This window comes from Cynocephalus volans, chromosome 14 (genome assembly GCF_027409185.1).
Source record: "Cynocephalus volans isolate mCynVol1 chromosome 14, mCynVol1.pri, whole genome shotgun sequence".
NCBI classification, from domain to species: domain Eukaryota; kingdom Metazoa; phylum Chordata; class Mammalia; order Dermoptera; family Cynocephalidae; genus Cynocephalus; species Cynocephalus volans.
In genome coordinates this window covers 40,731,355-40,751,395 of record NC_084473.1, presented here as the reverse complement: position 1 = coordinate 40,751,395, position 20,041 = coordinate 40,731,355, and the positions used below count along the sequence as shown (strand labels likewise).

Sequence of the window (20,041 nt, the reverse complement as noted above, 5' to 3'; positions counted from 1 at the left end):
ATGGCCGGTTCGCTCACTGGGTGAGCGTGGTGCTGACCACACCAAGTCAAGGGTTAAGATCCCCTTACCGGTCATCTTTTAAAAAAAAAAAAAGAAAAGAAAAAAAAAAGAAAAATGACCTTCCTGAATTTTTCTGATTTCAAACTTCTGGTCTTCAGTTATACTTCAGGACCATCTGCACCTGCTTCCCTCCACTTTCCACCAATGTGTTGGGAAGCCGGGTCACCCCTATCTTTAGCTCTGTACTGTGCGTTCATGCCTAGACTGGGTGCATCTTCAAGAAAGTGTTGGCTCCAGGCTAGCACAGCGCCTTGTGCTCATGACAGCCTTGTTGGAGTGAATCGGTCATTTGGTTTCTTCCTGTCTCCCACCTCGAGCTCTGAATAAGCTCAGAAGGTTGAGAGTGAGAATGGGGGACCAGGTGGGTGACGCAGAGGCCAGTGAAGCTGCACAAGAATTCAGAAGGAGCTACTCAGTCTTAAGAGCTCAGGCTGAGAAGAAATTCCCTGTGAGAGAAAGAAGTTCTTAGTGAAATAAGCTGAAGAAAACTGGAGTGACTTCGAGGAAAGGACAGAGAGAAATGTGAAGATCTGAGCTGGTCAGCAAGGAATGTGGGATGTGTCTGCAGAGCCCTGGAACTCTGCCCAGGCGCAGAGGAAGAGGAGGGTGACAGAGAAGGTCTCAGTTGCCCAGGCACCCCCAAGAGTGTTTCCCAGTTTGTGGGCATTAGCCTGTCCTCATTGGCTCATGGCACAGGGTCGGGGGGAGTGGAGAGGGGGTCAGATGGCCCCTTCCAGGAGGAGTGCTTTGGGGTGAGTGCCCTTGCAGAGGGGAATAAAGCACAAGGCACTTACCATCCACAGAGAGTTGGAAGTTGTCGAACCCTTTGGGAGGTTCGGCAGAGTGAAACCACCAAGGAACAGGCAGAGTGAGGGGGAGGCACTGGAGAGGGCAGGGCTCATCTTGGTGGGGAGATGCTGACTTTGCACCTTGTGCAGGAGAGTCCTGACCCAGTTCCAGCCAAAGGAATCCTTGCCAAATGAAGGAATGCCAAGTGCAAGCCAAAATGTTCTGGACTGGGCTCATTCTTCACTCTGCAGCACCATCACACATCAGGGCCCCATGGACAGGCTTTCATTATCCTGCTCTGGCACAGCCACTGACAATATGCTATAGCCTTCCCTGCAGAGCTCAGTTAGTTGCACACAAACTGGCTATAATGGAAGTACCCTGAAGGGTTTAGAGGCTGGTAGGCTGCTGTTCCCCCCTCCCCAGACTGTAAGCCCCTTGGAGAACCAGGTCTTTTTCACAGGCCTTGTTGCCTGAGGGTGATGTTCCTTTAAATTCTTTCTTTCTTAGCTGGTGTGTTTGGAAGTGAACAAATACAAGTATTTTTATAAGCTTTGAACTGAGTGTACTGTTAAACAGCTGTAATTTAATTTATCAATCTCTTTTTGGTGAAGTATGGGCCCTACTGAATAAGTGCACACTTTTAACTCTGATGAAATATGTATTTGTTTTCATTCATATGGCCGTAACCATTTTGAAAATCAGGGGGAAAAAATGTATTTACCCAGTGATTTGAGGTGGGCCCACATTTTTTAAATCATAGTTATTTTCATTTTTAAAATAAAGGTTTTTTTAAAAAAGCTATCTTTTCTTTAAAATGAAAACAAAGAATTTGTTGGGATATTTCTGGTTTCGTAGTAAGTCACTAGGAAAAATGTTGTATCGGGTAGTCATAGATTTTATGGCATATGACCACACATGACAGCACCCCCCCCCACCACCAATGTCAACAGTGCCAAAGTTGAGAATCTGTGGTTAAGGCAGGGTTCTCAGCCTCAGCACTATTGACATTGGGGGAGAAGACATCATGCATTGTAGGATGTTTAGCAGTATCCCTGGTCTCTACCGCACTACATGCCAATAGCACCACCTCCTTATTATGACAATCAAAAATGTATTCAGACATTGACAAATGTCCCCTGGGGAGCAACATCATCTCTGATTGAGAACCACTGGGTGAAGGGGAGCAACAGTGATGTTGGGGCACCAAGAGACGAGCAACAGTAGGAAGCTATTACCACTCCTACAACTGAGAGAAGAGGGAGTGGGGTTCTAAGAACCCAGGGAGAGCTGAAGTAGGGGAGGAGGGGCCGCCCAGCAGGTGCTCTAGCCACGAGGGGATGCAGCCATTGCCAGACTCTTGGCCACTTACAGGGAAGGGTGCAGGAAAGAAATACACCCAACTTCTCTCTCTTCCTACTCTCCAGTATTACCAGTGTTCCCTTCCTATTAGATGAATCCAACTAGAAGCCCAGTGACAATGAAACCTTGGTAATGCAATCCATAGATATCAACGTCCCATGCACTGAGCAGGGTGGAGAAGAGCAGAGGGTGGATTTGGAGGGCAAACAGGAAATAATCAGTCTATTTATCCATCCATCCATTCATTCAGTACTTATAGGCAGCTTAGCAAAGTGGCCAAGAGCATAGGCTCTGGAGTCAGACCAGCCTGGGTTTTTATCTGGCCCTACCACTTACTACCTGTGTGATCTTGAATGAGTTGCCTTGAATGGTAACAATAATTTTATCTACCTGTATGACCTTATTCTTGCAATCTTAGAGTTTTCCCATTGGGGAAAGCAAATCACAAATAAATTTCTTAGTACAAGACTAAAATTAAGTACTAAGTGGGTGATATCTGCTGGTGCCCAGTGCTATTTCAGTCGACAGTCCTGGGAAAAGATAGGCGGAATGCCCTCCCTCCCCATCTGTGAACACCTGAGCACTGTACAGACATGGGCAGAAAAAGAGGCCACAGGGGGCTGGAGAAATCCAGACATAGGACCTGAGTTGGGTCCTGAGGGATGGTTAGCCCTAGCTAAGTTTAGAGTGGAAGAAGGTCTACCAGCCAGGGGGGAATGGTGAGTAAACCAAAGCCAAGAGAGCTGGAGGGAGAAGGAAGGCCCCGGACAACAGCTGCAGGGGAGACTGTTGAAAGGAAAACTTCGGTTGAGGGTCTCAGTGTTCTCATCTGTCAAGATAAAGGGCTGGCTTTGGGCCAGCTAACTTGGTCAGTACCCTCGTGTAGGGGTGACAAACTCACATGACCACAGGGGCCAGGCAAATGAACACACCTGTGAAACAGGTGCGGTGAGAGGCAGTAAGGTGTCCCAGACTGGAGGCATTCTGCCTTTTGTAGGGTATGGCCGCTGCTCTGCTCCAGGCAGCTGTTGCCACATTCAAATGCAGACCTAAGAGACACCAGATTCTCATTTTCTGAATTTTAAAAAGATGCTAGCAATTTGGATTTTTATGAGAAATTTCCTAATTTTTAAAAAACCATGTGAGCTATACCAAACTTGTGTGAAGACCAAACAGTCCCTTTGCACCCCTGTGCAGACACTTCCAGTGGGTCTCTTGGAGTCTTAGAACTTCTGAGTTCTGTGTGTTTGGCTAGGTTCTGCCTCCATGTGTACTTTCTTTTAAACAATGGGTTCTAAGACTTTAGAAAAAGGGGAGGAGGAGGAGGAGGAAGAGGGGTCCATCTGGGCCAGGTGAAGTCTCAGTTCCCTGCCAGACTTCATATCATGGCCAGGTTGGGAGTGGGAGGAAGGGCTGGCTGTAGTCGGTGGGTGGGCAGTAGTAGAGATGCATGCCCCTGGCACTTGGCCTGTTGCATGCTGGGACTGGGGCTGCCCTTGAGAGCTCAGACCAGCACATTTGGTTCTTCTTTGATGAAATATCTTAAATATCCAGATAAAGAAAAGAGACTAATACCACAAACACCCATATTTCCCCACTCAGACTTCCTGCTGGGTTCTTTGAAGCTGGAAGGACCATCCCCATCCATTCCTTAGAACACTGACCTTCCACTAGGCCGTTGTTTCTGGGAGGAGTCATCCGAGAGCTCTGTTTGGTGGTAAAGGTTGAAACGATGGCATTGGATGGTATTGCCATGAAGTGCACTCTCTGATTGCCCAGCCTGGAAATCCCACCCCTGAGACTTGGCTCTGATGGCCCTGGTGAGCAGAGAGCCCTGGGCTCTAGGGATGGAGAGTAAGGGGAGGCAGGGGGCAGAGAGACTTCTGGCAGCTCCAGCAAGAGTTGAATGGCAGCTGAACCAAGCTTCAGTTCTACACTTGTTTCTCATGACTAAAATACAAGCTCTTGTCCTGCTGAGGGGAAGTAAAGAAGTCTAAGGAGAAGACTAGAAATAATGAGGTTGTCTGGAAAAAGCTTGGTGGAACTTGAAGATACTTTTTCTTAGAAAAAAAGAAGGCACAGTAATATTCATTCCATCAAATACTGCCATTGCCTCCCCAGGTCTACCCCAGCCTGTCTGCCCCTCGAGCCTCACCTCCAATTCCCCTCACAAGCACTTCTCATCAGAAGGCAGGTCCAGTCTCCCTGCTACTGTTGTACTTGTCCTCCTCCCACCCCCACCTCCGCCTGGCCAAATTTCCCCTCCGTAAAGCTCTTCCTCCTCCCACTCCCCACATTTTTTTCCTTTTCTGTCCTTTCATTGCTGCTACTAATGATATAACTCATCTCTGTCATACACTATCCTAGACTGATTAAACTACTTACTCTGAGCACTTACACTGGGCATTTTCCTCACGTTCCTCACAGTTCCACTCCCCACCACCCCCAGCAGGTGATCAGCAAATACTTGTGGGTAGGTAAAGGCTTGGATTGATGGGTGATTGGGTGGGTGAGTAGATGGGTGGAGTGTTGGTTGGCCTTGGCCATCCTCCTAAAGCGAAGGGATTTTCCATAAATGCCTAAAACAGGATTCTCCAGAGTTAGGGGCAGGGGGAATTCAACCCATCACCGTTCACTCAGCATTTCCTGTGCTGACTTGACCTCTCTTGAGGACTGGAAAGGAGACTTGACCAATGGCTTTAATCTAGAAGGCATCTTCCCCGTGATGCTTTAGAATCAGACTATAGGCTTTAATCCATGGTCTAAAATAGTTTTCAAGGTTGACACCTGGAAAAAATCCACGTTAGCAATTTCTTTCTTTTTTTTTTTTGGTGGCTGGCCAGTATGGGGATCCAAACCCTTGACCTTGGTGTTAAAACACCAAGCTCTAACCAACTGAGCTAACTGGCCAGCCCAGCACTTTCATTTAATCAGTACAGTTAAAAATGACTTCAAAGCCTGTGACTTACCTGTCTACCTGCCTACCAATAACAGTCACTTCCCTTAGTCGAGGGACTCACAGGTTGGGACCTGTGGTGGAGCCAGCACAGTGCAAAGCCTGGGTCTTCAGCTCTAGCGCAAAGTGGGCCTCTTTGTGGAGGTGAGAAAGAAGCACCGCAGGAGTATCTGCAAGTAACAGAGTTTCTGATAGCTAGGAACCTGTCATGGCAGGAGAGCCCCAATGTGCCTGGGGCAGTAGCAAGAGGAAGGCTACACTGCAGCAGCCCTGAAGCCTCTGGTTTGTTCCCCTCCTCTGCAATCCAAGTGAGTTATCCATTCACAAGGATGAAAGGCACCAGATTATCCAATTCTAAACGCTGATCTGTTAATTCCCCTTATGTAGGCCTACCAGACATGAGTGTGTACTAGCAAAAACCTCACTGATGTGAATAAAGTACTCTAGGAGGGGGTTTGGATATATTTTATCTTACCTTAGCTGAGTAAACAAGTGGGAGGAGGAATCTTGAAGATCATTTATTCCTTACACTGACCTTTTCCCTCCCCAGCTCTTGGGATCTGGACCACTCCATTGGAGCACCTGATGTCCTCACTGTTACCTGGGTGTCAGTCTCACCTTCTCACCTATACCTTCAGCTTCTGCATTCCTTTTTATGGCTGAATAATCTTCCATTGTTTGGATATAACCACATTTTATTTATCCATTCACCAGTTGGTGGACATTTTGGTTATTTCCACTTTTTGGCTATTATGAACAAGGCTGCTGTGAACATTCATATATAAGTTTTTGTGTGGACAGATGTTTTTATCTCTCTTAGGTATATGCTTAGGAGCAGAATTGTTGGGTCATAGATTTAATCTTTTGAGGAACTCTGAGACTGTTTTCCAAAGTAACTCACCATTAGACATTCCCACCAGCAATGTATGAGGGTTTCAATTGCTATCTTTTTTATTATAGTCATCCTAATGGATATGAAGTGGTATCTCATTGTGGTTTTGATTTGCATTTTCCCAATGGTTAATGATACTAAACATCTTTTCATGTGCTTATTGGCCATTTGAATATCTTCTCTGGAGAAATGTCTAGTCAGATCCTTTGTACATTTTTTAATTGGGTTGTTTTTTCATTATTGAGTTTTAAGAGTTCTTTATATATTCTAGATGCAAGTTCCTTGTCAGATATAGGATTTGCAAATATTTTCTGCCTTTCTGTTAATTGTCCTTTCACTTTCTTGATGGTGTCCTTTGAAGCACAAAAGTTTTTAATTTTGATGAAATCCAACTTTTCTTTTGTTGCTTATACTTTTGATGTCATATCTATGTAACTGTTGCCTAGTCCAAGGTCATACGGATTTACTCCTATGTTTTCTTCTATGAGTTTTTAGTTTTAGCTCTTAAATTTAGATCTTTGAGATATGCATTTTGAGTTCATTTTTGTATATGGTGTTAGTAAGGGGTTCAGACTCATTCTTTTGCATGTGTCTTTCCAGTTGTCCCAGCGCCACTGGTTGAAAAGACTGTTATTTCCCCTCAATAGTTTTGGCACCCTTGTCAAAAATTAGTTGACCATAAATGCGAGGGTTTGTTTCTAGACTTTCAGCTCCACTGGTCTGTACGTTCATCCTTATGCCAGTACCACACTGTCTTGATTCTTATAGCTTTATAAAATGTGAGTCCTCCAATTTTGTTTTCTTTTTCAAGATTGTTTTGGCTATTCTGGATACACAGCAGATTCTTAAAACACACTTGTTGCTTGGTTTCTTGCTTTTCTGTTTCCTTGATGACTGGACAACCTGTGAGAGCCTGGCTGGTCTGCATGTTTAAGTGACAGATTCTTCTCCCTACTCCTCAGCCTTCCCCCTTCACAAAGCATTTACCCTCTAGAGATCCATGCTGTTCTGGCTGAGTTGTGTCAGATCAAGGCAAGGTAGTAAAAGAGGGAACTTGGTGGGTTGCATCTGGCTCCTCAAACAGGAGATGAAATCCAACTAATCCTTCTCCCCCCAGCCCCAACATCCCAGCTTTCCTTCCTTGTCTTGCAGAGTCAGTGTTTGGGTAGATATAATTCTGTCTAGATCCACATCCAGCCAGATCACACCAGCTTTCCTCTTGTGTCTTTGTCATCCCATCACTTTCCTGCCCCTTCCTAAGCATGATTGATGACAACATGGTGCAGGATGGAGGCTATCTGTCCTGTCAGGTGGGGCTGGTGCAACAACCTGGTCTTCCTGGCGGTTTCTCCAGTCACCCCCATGTGTTCTTTATGGACCCAACAGCAGTATCACCTGAGCTGCAGGCACTGATTTTGCTGGTGGTTGAAACTTTTTTCTTCCCTGTGAGGCTTTCAGTCTGTGCCCTAAGGAGAAATAAAAAGGAAGGTAGGGGGAGGAGGTGAATGAGAGGGTAGATTTTTCTGAAAGATCTCAAGATATGCTGACCTGCTGCTGGTTCAACAATACTAAGAATAAAGCTTTGACCTTTTTTGAAAACATGCTCCCCAGCTGGGAGTTTTTTTGTTGTTGTTTTTTAAGGATGTAAAGTGATAAAACCAAGTCTGACTTCCTTATCTCTGTGGAGTGCTGGGAAGATTTCTCCATCACCTTCTCGCTGGGTAGGGGGCAGTCTGTGCACTCAGATAGACTTAGCCCAGCACCACCACTAATTGTGCAACTTGGAACTGGTACCCATCCTCTATGAACACAGCCTTCTTCATTGGTTAAATAAGGATACCTATGCTGATCCTAATGTGTATTTCAAATTCTTTGGGGGTTTGGAAAAAGCCACTTAATTGCACCCCCACCACATACAGATTCTCAGCCAGTTGAGAACTACATAGAGGAGTCAGGTAGAAGTAAAAATAGAGATCATATTGTAGGTAAAGGCCTGACCAACACATGGCTCAGACATATAGCCAAAATGCACCTTCACCTCTCCTCCTCTTTCTCTTTCTCAGTTTAAATTCCAGTTCCAAGCTGTAAAGCAAGCAGCATTGGAAACAGGGACACTAAAGAGGCGGGTGTCCTAGGGGATTTATTTGGGGCTCTGAGAATGATGAGATCAGTCCTTTTGACCGTTTACGTGAATCTTAGCTCTGCTCTGTGGCCTCTAAGTAGTCCTGGCCCTGCTGGAGGGTCACCAATCTTGCATACACCACAAAAATGCGTCTCTGGAATGTTGATGCTAATTCTCCAAATCTGTGCTTTGCATGCACCATGAAACTTGTTGCCAATTCTAATTTCTTTATAGCCACTTAGAGTTTTGTGACTTTGCACAAGTGGGTTAGCCTTTCTGAGCCCTAGATGCCTCATCTGCAAAGTAGGGATGACAATACCCAACTGATAGGATGCTGGAAGGATTGGAGATAAAGCACTTGATCAGGGTCTGACACATAACAGGCCCACAGTGAGGCCATTCTGGTAAGTCTGGTTCAGCACCCTGGGGAACTAAACCCTCTATTACACACTCCCAGCCTTCTGCCTGAGTGCTAAGCAAGTCTTTTTTGTGGCCAGATGGTCAGGGACAGGTCTGTGTGCTGAAGTTAGATGTGGATTTGGGGGAGATGAGATCTTAACAGAAGTACGTCACTGAGACAGACAGTGGTGCAGGAGGGGTCCACTGAAGCCCGTTGCCTGTGTGGTGGGATTTCAGTCCCATGTTTCAGGCTGCCTCCAGGTTGGGGGCGGGAGGGGCAGGGTTGTTAGCGGAAGTGTCAACACCCTCAGCCTCCCTACAAACCCATGTTTAGCGCTGTCTGAGGCCAAATAGTGAAGTAAGCAGTGACTTCCCCACAGGCAGCCAGGAAAACGAGGCTGTGAAAACAGAATTCATGAGATGGCCAAAACAGGAGCCAAATCCAGCCCCCACCTGCTTTTATACAGCCTATGAGCTACAAATGATCATTATGGTTTTAAGTGGTTAGAAAAAAAAAAGAATAATATTTTGTGACACATAAAATTCAAATTTCAGTGTTTATAAATAAAGTTTTATTGGAGCACAGCCATAAACATCTGTTTACATATTGTCTATGGCTGCTTTCGACAGAGTTGAGTAGTTATGACAGAGACCATAAGGCCTTCAAAGTCTAAAATATTTACTCTCTGGCCCTTTAAGGGAAAGTGTACTGCTGCTGTGCTCTAAAATGTTAGAAACAATGTGTTATGTACTCAAAAGGACTTGCTTTCTGAGGAAGGAGCAAGCCAGTAGAATCTGGGCTTTGTGGCAGGCCTGCCAGGGAGACACTGGGCGAGGAAGCTTTCCTGATCCTTCCAGTTCCATTTGAGGGGTTGAGGGGAGATGCTGTCTAGACCTGCAGATGGGGCTACTTCTATCCATATGGGGATAGGGGGACAGACTGACTGGAGACAGTGGGGTTCAGGCCTATGACTCATTCTAGCTGGGTAGACAGCAGGACTCAGAGGGGATTAATGGCCTTCAGTGAGCCCAACCCACCAGCCTCCCTGCCTGGCTGGTAACAGTGATTTTACCTGAGGCCCTTCATGTCCCTAGAGAGCACTACATTCATTGCTCACCTCTCTCCTTCCTCTGCAGAATTTGCCTTCTGCCAGGTGGATGCCTCCATTGCTCTAGCTCTGGCCCTGGCTGTCCTGTGTGACCTGCTCCAGCAGTGGGACCAGCTGGCCCCTGCACTGCCCGTCCTGCTGGGATGGCTGTTGGGAGAGGGTGAGGACCTTGTGGTCAGTGTGGAGACCATGCATCAGGTAATCCCAGGGTCTTAGGGCAGTGGGAGGCAGGGTTGGAGTGTCCTAAACCCACAGGATGTAGCACTTACAAGCCTAATTGGGCTTAATGTGCCTGCTGAAAGTGTGCTTCTGGATGCTTAGATACAGAACAGGAACTGATTAGGAAAGTTGCCTGCTGTGAGCCACTGTGGGCACTGGGGATGCTGTCATGCTGACTTTTGGGGTTCCAATGGCAAGCCTTCAGATCAGTCGGAGGAAAGAGAACTTTGAAAGAAGATCCTTGCACAGTGTGTGGAAAGTATGGAGAATGCTTATTAGCTCCCCACAGTTAGGTCTGAGGGTAAAGCATTTCCCAACAATTAGGGGCCTTCCAGGGAACTTGTTCCTTGGAAAAAATATTAGCCCCCTCCAGGGAGGGCACATAGGGAAACTGAGGACCAAGCCAAGCAGCAAAAGCATCCTGAGAACTGAAACTCATTGCCACCAGTGTCTGACTCAGCTGGACTTCTTGGCACCCCCAGCAGGCGAAGAGTTCAGAAAGCATCCTGTTTATGGGAAATTTGGAGACATGATAGTGTCTGTGATAAAATGACCTTGACAATCACCAGCATTATAGAAAGTTGGTCTCATACACAGAAACTAGTGTCTTTTGTTTGGTAATCTTTGCTCTTTGCTGCTGAGATTTTCCTTCCTCCCTTCTCTGTGATTTCTAGATGCACCTTAAGGTCTAGGGCCCACTCGCTGGTGTAGGTCCCCTTTTCAGCATCAGGCCCCCCAAAGTATCTTGGCTTTGAGCAACAAACACATCTTTATCAAAGGGCATGTTAAGTCTGGGGGGAAAATTCCTCTCTGGTGGAGAAGTACAAGGAGTGAAAATAGAAGGTGACCTTCAAGGCTGCAAGTGGTGTGTGTACATGGGTGTTGACAGGCGAAAGTGGGCCTTCTGTCAGGTGGGGGAGGGGACACACCTCTTTTGTATCTGGCAGGGCTGTGCTTGGTCTAGACTGGGACTTGTCAACATTCCCTGTAAGACTGACTTTTGGCTTTTTCATTTGATTTAGGTGGAAGAAGACTACCTGTTTGAAAAAGCAGAAGTCAACTTTTGGGCTGAGACTCTGATCTTCGTGAAATACCTCTGCAAGCACCTCTTCCATCTCCTCTCCAAATCCGGCTGGCGTCACCCCAGCCCTGAGAGGCTCTGTCACATTCAAAAGACTGTGTCAAAGCAGTGCCACCTCCTTTCTCAGCTCTTCAGAGAGCTTCCACCAGCCGCTGAGTTTTTGAAGACAGTGGAGTTCACAAGACTACGCATCCAGGAGGAAAGGATTTTGGCTTGTTTGAGGCTGCTAGCCTTTTTGGAAGGAAAAGAAGGAGAAGACACCCTAGTTCTCAGTGCTTCGGATTCTCTTGCAGAAACCAGTTAACTATTCCAAGAACAGAAACAGCATGTTGAAGATAGAAGATTTGGGGGGCTGGGGCAGGGGTGAGTGAATTATTCCTCCACTAAATCTGCAGGAAACATGTTGAACATAAATTTAAAAAAATTTTCCCCTTCATATCTCTCCTGTTTTTGTGAGTCTAATCTGTCACTCTTGCAGAGGAATTTTTCCTCAGTTTACTCACTCAAGGCAGACTAGTTTATTGCAGCTACTGTAGGAAGTGAGGCTACCATGTTGAATATTTACTCTGTTCCCAGGTGCAGGCCACCTGCAGGCCTGAAATAGCCCTTTTTGTCCCCCAGGACCTAATGTCCAGCCATAGCCATTCTGCATTTTCTGTGAATTGACTACACAGAATTGGGTTTTAATACACATGATCCCCCCTGCTTTTTCTGGTTGTATGTAGGGGCTAGGATAGTTGGCAAACAGCCCATTTGGTCAGATTTCTAAATTTTATTACATTTTAGTAAAGCACAAATATGTTCCACATGTTGGATCCTGGGAGAATTAAGGATCAACCTCATACAGATAATTTTGTTTTCATTGTCTGCATGTGTAAAAGTCCCCCAGTGACTTACACATTCCATCCTAAATTAAAAGAGGCATTGAGCGCTCCCCTTATCCTCTAAAAAAGAATTTATGCTAGTGCTAGGAAACCTAATTTTGCCACCCAGTAAAATCATATTCTCTTGCCTGTTAGAAGAAACCTGGGGAAAGGGGAGAGCCAGAATAAATGATTTATTTGACATCTACACGTTTACTATCACTTGCTTGGTGGCAATAATAGAAATATTCTCATTTAAGATGCCAATGAAGTTATCCCTTTCTGCTTTTCCATCCCAGCCCAGCCCTTTTCCTCAGACACCCAGCAGGTGGCACTCTTGCATACATTTTGCTGCTGGTCCTGTTTCTTCGTTAGTTTACAATTATATTTATAACTTCAGAATAAGTGTTAGCCACAGTTATCTTGCAACTCATAGCTTGAGTGGGTTGTAGCCTCATTCGCATTCATTTTTGATCCTAGTTATCTGAAAAAGCCATTTCAGTTATAGTATATAAACTTGTACCAGCATTTAGGGTCTGTAAATATTTTTAATTACTTCTCAGGTGAGTGGTCACTTAGAATTATTTTACTGATGTTTGAAGATCTAAAGGAGCAGGTTAGAGAAGAGAGTTTGATATGATCACTTCCTACTGCAGAAAAGCTGATAATTTCCAGTGTAATTTGTCTCTCTTTGAGAGAAAGCCTCCTAACACTAAAAACACAGCTGTACTGGAAGTATAGAGAAAGGGCTCTGTAGGAAGAGGCAGGAGAGAAGTTCACTCAGTATCCAAAGTTTTACTAAAGAGAACAAGAAATTACCTGGGTGGCTTTGCAACCATTCAGCCCCAAGCGAGGTTTCTGTGATCCTGAATTACCTAGTTAGGCATCTGGGTAGCCCACACCTAATGGAAGTTTGTCAGCCTAACACTTCTTTTTTGTTCTAGCTTCTAGCTGGTGAGAAGTCAGGGACTTAGTGGTGTAATGTGGTGATAACCATGGTGGAATAATTATGAAACTGGCCCAACAAAGCCCAATGCATTAGAAAAGGGCCATCCTCCTTTTTTCTTCATTTAAAACAAAATGAAAGCAGTTACATAATAATAAAAATATTTTACACTACCAGGTACTCTGTACCAAAGCACGTACCATAACATGTTTACATGTTCTCTCCAGAATCCTTCCACCAAGACTGCAAAGTGGCTGTTCTCATCACTGTTGACTGGGAATTACCCCAGATTTTGATCTTCGCTGGCTCTGGCCAGCATGGGAGGACAGGAGGGACAGCTGTTTCCACTGCTTTTGAATCTGAAATCGTGTTACTAACCTAATAGCAAGGGCTAGGAAAATGGCCATGTCACACTTGCCTGATGCATTTCCAGGGGAAACTTGGAAAACCCTACTCTCAAGGCCACCTTCAAACTCTTGTGTTTAGGGTCATTTCAACAAAGAACAAAGCAGTTTCAGCTACAGTTGCCCAGCCCTGTTTAGGGCCCAGTGCGGGGTGGGTGGTAAGAGTGAGGGTTCCTATCCTGAGGTCACTGCCTACCTTTGACTATGAGCACTAGCATCCAAGATTTGGGTACCTCTATGGCTCTGCACTCATGCTGCTGCAGACCTCCATCCATCTGGCTGTAGCCCAGAGGCCTGGCTCTCTCCATTTTCATGCTTTGTCAATTTGTTTTAATACATAACGATAGTTTGTACTGGTTTATCTTTTAAACACCTTCACAGATATTTCATTTGCTCCTTGACAAAGGTGAGAGATGAGTAAAGCAAGAATTTTATCTTAGTTTTACAAGGAAATCCAAGTACCAAAGAGATTATGTGATTTGCCAAAAACCACATGACTTATAATGCTGAGCTCCAGCCCTGCATTTATGATCCTCAAGTCCTCTCAGCCCTACCCTGACCTCTACCTCCCTGGGCAGTGAGGGACATAGGGCAGTGAGAAATTCAGGCTGGACTCAGTTCCCTGAGTGACAGGCCTTCCTATTCCGTTCCAGGATGGAACTGCGTGCAAGGAGACAGTGAAAGGAAGATCAGTTTGGGAACGAGGTGTGGGTCAAGTAGCTTCCTTCCCTGGCGGGTCCTGGACCTTCCAGCTCAGGCCCAACTGCGGCCTGGGCTGCCAGATGGGCCAAATCGTGGGCCCCCGGCTCCAGCTTTTTGGCAGCCTGTGTAGAAGCGGAGTGAGAAGTGTCCTGCACTAGATTCCAAATCGGCCTGAGTGGGGCTGTCAGCGGCTTTAGCCTCACTGGGCGCTAGGTGGGGGTGTCTGCCCCGTACCCAGACGGGGGCGGGGTGCCAATTGGCAAAGCGCGTTTCCCAGCGCAAGCCGTTGGGGTGTGGGGCTGGCGAGAGAAGGGAACCGAGAGGGGCCTGCCCACCGTCCGCGTCCTGGTGCCCCTCCTGGGCCGCGGGTCGGCCTCAGCCGGATCCCGCAGCCCGCACCGAGCTAAGGCGGGGCGCGGCGCTCCCCCTGGCCAGGAAGGGAGGGGCCTTGGAGAGCGGGATAGGCCAAGGCTGCGCCGCGAGGGGAGCCTCAACTGGCAGCTGTACCCCAAACCCCGGGAGGGCCGGCCAGCAAACGGAAGGGGTGGCGGGAAGTCGCCTCCATGCCTCCAGAACTCTCCCGGCCTTTCCTCCCGTCTTCCAAGTCGGCTCCCCCACCCGGGACGCCCCGCGCCATTCTGTGCCTTTGGCCCTGGCTCAAGGTCTTGTGATGTGATTAGCAAAGCCAGCGCCTTGTCCTCAGACACTCAGCCCTACCCGGCAAGCCCCGGCGCTCAAGCCCTGTTTACTGAGCCTGGGCAGGGAGGGGGGCGGAGAAACGGGCCCGGGCTCCTCCGGGCAAGACTGCCGCAGCAGCCGCCCGCGTGGCCGCTGCCGCCCCGCCCCCACCGCCCCTCCACGTGCAGTCGGGCCGGAGCCTCCACCTAGGGGACTCAGGCCCTGAGCCCCAGCTCGCCGGCCAGAGCACCCTTTGCAAACCGGCCGGGCAGCGCGAACGGTTGCAGTATTTTTGCATTTTGCAATTCCCGCGCCCAGTACAAAACCGAAGGTGGAAGATAGAAGTTCTGCAAATCCGCCTAGCAGGATCGGGCGGGGAAAAACACGTCCAGAGCTGCAGAACCCCGGCAACGTTAAACTTGCTGGGGCTTCCCAACACTGCAGCTCCCGAGGAGGGAAGCTGTATCTTCCCGCCGCCACCCAGCAGCACCCAACTGTGCCAAGCTCTCCACACCGCCCCGGGCGCCCCGGCAGCCTGCCCCGCCCCGAGGCCTCCCACCCCCTCCCCCAAGGTAAAAAAAAAAAATTGGCGGCGGCCAATGGGAGGCCTGGAAGGCGCCTGACGTCCGCGAGCCGGCGGGCGGCGTTGCCTGGAGACCCCGGCGGGGTCAGTGTTCTGTCCCCTCCCCCGGCGCGCCCGCCCTGCCGCTGCCGCGCTCCCGGGCTGTATATAGGGCGCGCGCTCGCGGGTTGCCGAGTTCCAGCAGTCCGCGAGCTGCCGTCGGCTCCGCGCGGGGGGGCGGGCCGGGCACCCCGGGGCGCGGAGCAGCGCTCTTCGCTTCCCTCTCCTCTCCCCCCACTCCTCACTCCGCGCCACCCTCCACCCAGTCCACGCTGCTTCCCTCTCCCTCTTCTCTCGCCCCCTACCCAGCAAACTTTCCGGCGCTCCCCGCCCCTTGCCCGTTACTCGTCGTGGCTCGAGCCCGGCCGCGCCGCCCCGAGGGTTCCTCCCGTCCTCCCCGCCTGTAGCTCCGACCATTACAGGATCTAGAAACATGTCGACCACACTTCTGTCCGCCTTCTACGATATCGACTTCTTGTGCAAGGTACGCAGGGCAGTAGGGAGGGAGGGAGGCGAGCAAGCAGAAGCCCTTCGCGTTCTCAGACTTTGCCTCTGTCCTCGGTTTTTGGGAGACCCCCTCCCCACCTTGACTTTTCGGGCCGAGAAAAATCCGGGAGTTTGCAGTAGTGTGAGCTCGCGCCGTGCGGGCGGGGAGAAGGCGCTGGGGAGGGAGCCGCTGTGGCCGTGCAGTTCCTCCGGAGCCGACCACGGCCACGCTGCCCGGGGCTTCCCGGATTTTGCGCCGCCCACCCCGGCGGCCCACGGGCTGAGGATCACATGTTTCTTTTGCTCCTGTATGGGTGGAGGATGGCGGCCAAGTCGAAATTCGCAAAAAGAGGGGGAAAATCGGAAGACTGGGAGTTACTGTCTACAGCTCGCCCCAGCTCTTCCCTCCCCTTCCGTTTTTCATCCCTTCCCCGCTCCTCTCCCTTTGGCAGACGGAGAAATCCCTGGCCAACCTCAATCTGAACAACATGCTGGACAAGAAGGCGGTGGGGACGCCCGTGGCCGCCGCGCCCAGCTCGGGCTTCGCGCCGGGCTTCCTCCGACGGCACTCGGCCAGCAACCTGCACGCGCTCGCCCACCCCGCGCCCAGCCCCGGCAGCTGCTCGCCCAAGTTCCCGGGTGCCGCTAACGGCAGCAGCTGCGGCACCGCGGCGGCTGGCGGCCCGGCCTCCTACGGCACTCTCAAGGAGCCGTCGGGGGGCGGCGGCGGCACGGCTCTGCTCAACAAGGAGAATAAATTCCGGGACCGCTCGTTCAGCGAGAACGGCGAGCGCAGCCAGCACCTCCTGCACCTGCAGCAGCAGCAGAAGGGGGGCGGCGGCTCCCAGATCAACTCCACGCGCTACAAAACTGAGCTGTGCCGGCCCTTCGAGGAGAGCGGCACGTGCAAGTACGGCGAGAAGTGCCAGTTCGCGCACGGCTTCCACGAGCTGCGCAGCCTGACACGGCACCCCAAGTACAAGACGGAGCTGTGCCGCACTTTCCACACCATCGGTTTCTGCCCCTACGGGCCGCGCTGCCACTTCATCCACAACGCGGACGAGCGGCGGCCCGCCCCGTCGGGGGCCGCCTCCGGGGACCTGCGCACCTTTAACGCGCGCGACGCGCTGCACCTGGGCTTCCCTCGGGAGCCGCGGCCCAAGCTGCACCACAGCCTCAGCTTCTCGGGCTTCCCGTCGGGCCACCACCAGCCCCCGGGGAGCCTCGAGTCGCCGCTGCTGCTCGACAGCCCCACGTCGCGCACGCCGCCGCCGCCCTCCTGCTCGTCGGCCTCGTCTTGCTCCTCGTCTGCCTCCTCCTGCTCCTCGGCCTCGGCGGCCTCCACGCCCTCGGGCGCTCCGACGTGCTGCGCCTCCGCGGCGGCGGCCGCGCTGCTCTACGGCACGGGCGGCGCCGAGGACCTGCTGGCGCCCGGGGCCCCGTGCGCAGCCTGCTCGTCGGCCTCGTGCGCCAACAACGCCTTCGCCTTCGGCCCGGAGCTGAGCAGCCTCATCACGCCGCTCGCCATCCAGACCCACAACTTCGCCGCGGTGGCCGCCGCCTACTACCGCAGCCAGCAGCAGCAGCAGCAGGGCCTGGCGCCCCCTGCGCACCCCCCGGCGCCGCCCAACGCGCCCCTCCCCGCCAGCGCCACCGCGCCGCCCTCGCCGCCCTTCAGCTTCCAGCTGCCGCGCCGCCTGTCCGAGTCGCCTGTGTTCGACGCGCCCCCCAGCCCCCCGGACTCGCTGTCGGACCGCGACAGCTACCTGAGCGGTTCCCTGAGCTCTGGCAGTCTCAGCGGCTCCGAGTCCCCCAGCCTCGACCCTGGCCGCCGCCTGCCCATCTTCAGCCGCCTCTCCATCTCCGACGACTGAGGCAAGAGGGCGCCAGCGAGGAGGAGGAGGAAGGGAAGGCCGCTCTGGGGGTGTTGGGGGGCGTCCCTCGCCATTTCGCCCCTGCTGGGGCACGGGGGTGGGGGTGACAGAGGCCACAGGCAGACTGCAGGCCCGACCGAGCACTTGGACTCGAACTCTGTGCCGGGAGGGGCCCCACCCCTCCCTTTTCGGTTTCCTCTTGGGGGTTTTTTGGTCTTTTTTTTTATTATTTTTATTATTATTACGAAGTTTCGTTCTTGTTGAGCAAAAAAAAAAAAAAAAAAGCCAACGAACTTTTTGTATTGATGAACAAAATATTCACAACAGGGTAGTTGTGATGCAAATAGAACAAAATACCAAACCCTTAAAACTTTTTTAGGTCTCCGATGAGTTTGGGACTTCAGGAAAAATCAACCCAGCACCAGCAGCTACCAACCACCATTCCATCTCTTCACTTGAAAAGCATTAGTTACAGTCCAGATGTGGGAACTCTTATCTTGAAAGAAGTTCCTGATTGTCGTTTGCCTCAGACCGGTGTAAACAAGCCAGCCAGCCAGCCACCACCTTGCTCTAAACCTATAAGCTTTTAGAATCCAATATTTTGCCAAGAATATGCCTTGATAGTAGCCCTCAGCTCCATGGGGATTTTTTGTTGTTTTTTTTTTTTTAAGTTAGATATGTCCGGGGGGGGGGGGGGGAGGAAAACAAACCCTTGCATTCCAAGTTTCCTACTGGTTACTGGTTTCATTGCCACCACTTAGTGGATGTTTAGTTTAGAACCATTTTGTCTGCTCTCTCTGGAAGCCTTGGGCAAAGCTTAGTTTGTAATTGTTGGGGAATAACTGCTGAATTTTTAGCTGTTTTGAGTTGATTCGCACCACTGCACCACAACTCAATATGAAAAAAACTATTTAACTTATTTATTATCTTGTGAAAAGTATACATTGAAAATTTTGTTCATACTGTATTTATCAAGTATGATGGAAAGCAATAGATATATATTCTTTTATTATGTTAAATTATGATTGCCATTATTAATCGGCAAAATGTGGAGTGTATGTTCTTTTCACAGTAATATATGCCTTTTGTAACTTCACTTGGTTATTTTATTGTAAATGAGTAAAACAAAAATCTTAATTTAAGAGATTGTATGTAATATTTATTTCATTAATTTCTTTCCTTGTTTACGTAAATTTTGAAAGATTGCATGATTTCTTTACAGAAATCTATCTGATGCTGTGGAAGTAGTTTGAGAAACATCTTATGAGTTTTCTTAGAATGTATAATGGTTGTAGCCCATCCAACTTTAAAGAAAAAAAAGAATGACCACATACTTTGCAATCAGACTTAAATGTGGCATACTTTTCTAGTAACAACTTTATAAACTAGCAAAAAATGTTTTTTGTTTGCTTATTCCACCAGTTCTACTGTGACATACTCTTGAGTATAAAGACATGTAGCAATAATGGGGGTAATCTCACAGTGCCTTTGGAAGGGCCCGAACTTGCCTTAACTCTTCCTCAACCAAATAAGTATTTTGTTTATTAGTGCTTGAGAGAATTTGAATGTAGGATGGGTTCAACTGCACAAAAGGAAAAGATTTTTACCACTTTTTTTTATATAGATATAAAGTGAAGAGGCCACCTCTTAACGCTGAGATGGTATGTAGTACATGAATATGCCTTGTTTAATTACAGAAAATTTTGAAACTTGTACTATTTTTTTTCCATGTAGAAAGGCAGGAATGTCTCCCAAGCTTTCCTGGACAGCGGATGAATGAGCAGTAGCTTTAGTTTGTTCGTACGTAGGTACAGTTGGAGCACTATGTATGTACTCTGGACTACTTTGACAGAAGTAGGTTTTTGAATGTAACAAGATAAGTCATGTCAACTTGAGTTGTAATATACTTTGGGGAATCAGTTCACTACAAATTGTGACTGTAAACATTGTACTGTAAATGTTTTGTAGTTTTCCCCCAATAAAAGTTTTGGGAAAAAAGGTATTAATGTATAATTTGGTTTTTCTTTAAACAAGAATGTCTAGCTTTCTAGCTTCCATGGCCTTGTTAGGCATCGCCCAGGTCTTGGTGGGGGGCGGGGTAAGGACTGGGAGAGCTGGAGTTCAGAAGAGCCTGCATCCATTTGTACCTGTATGTATTTTTATGACAAGCTATTTGGACTGTCACGGGCATTAGTTAGCTGTTCCCTTTGGTAATAAGATGCATCCCAGTGTTGGCTGACTAGCTGGTGGCAGGGCCTGGCAGGGAGGCCTGAAGGGGCATGGCCCGCCTGTGAGTCACCAAGTGGATCATGTGGCTGCAGTAGCAGCTGAAGGTCCAATTTTTTTATTTTTTTTCCCTTGCTGGGATGCTCAGGAAACAACTGCTTGGGGTGGGGAAGGGGAAGAGGATCTTTCTGTGAGCTTGTGCCCTGCAGGGCCTTCCTTGGAGTGCTGAGCTGAAGGTGGGAGGTTAGGCC

General features: G+C 49.2%; 2 protein-coding genes across 7 annotated transcripts in view; both read left to right on the top strand.

Moving 5' to 3' along the window:
- The window catches only part of THADA (THADA armadillo repeat containing), a 340,163-nt gene extending 328,738 nt beyond the window's left edge, over positions 1-11,425 (top strand). For all 5 annotated transcript variants that reach the window (XM_063078394.1, XM_063078393.1, XM_063078395.1 and 2 more), the window contains 2 exons: positions 9,718-9,887; positions 10,931-11,425. In XM_063078394.1, coding sequence (XP_062934464.1) covers positions 9,718-9,887; positions 10,931-11,293 — 533 coding nt within the window. In that variant the 3' untranslated portion in view covers positions 11,294-11,425. The remainder of the gene's footprint in view (positions 1-9,717; positions 9,888-10,930) is intronic.
- A 3,891-nt stretch (positions 11,426-15,316) lies between these two features.
- ZFP36L2 (ZFP36 ring finger protein like 2) lies at positions 15,317-19,566 on the top strand. 2 transcript variants are annotated; one of them, XM_063078605.1, is made up of 3 exons: positions 15,317-15,688; positions 16,143-17,565; positions 17,944-19,566. In XM_063078605.1, exons 1-2 carry the CDS (start codon positions 15,638-15,640, stop codon positions 17,562-17,564), a joined length of 1,473 nt encoding a protein of 490 aa, XP_062934675.1. In that variant the 5' UTR covers positions 15,317-15,637; the 3' UTR covers position 17,565; positions 17,944-19,566. The 2 variants fall into 2 exon arrangements, with proteins under 2 accessions (XP_062934675.1, XP_062934674.1); XM_063078604.1 differs by having other exon boundaries at positions 15,318-15,688; positions 16,143-19,566.
- Positions 19,567-20,041: the final 475 nt, after the last annotated feature.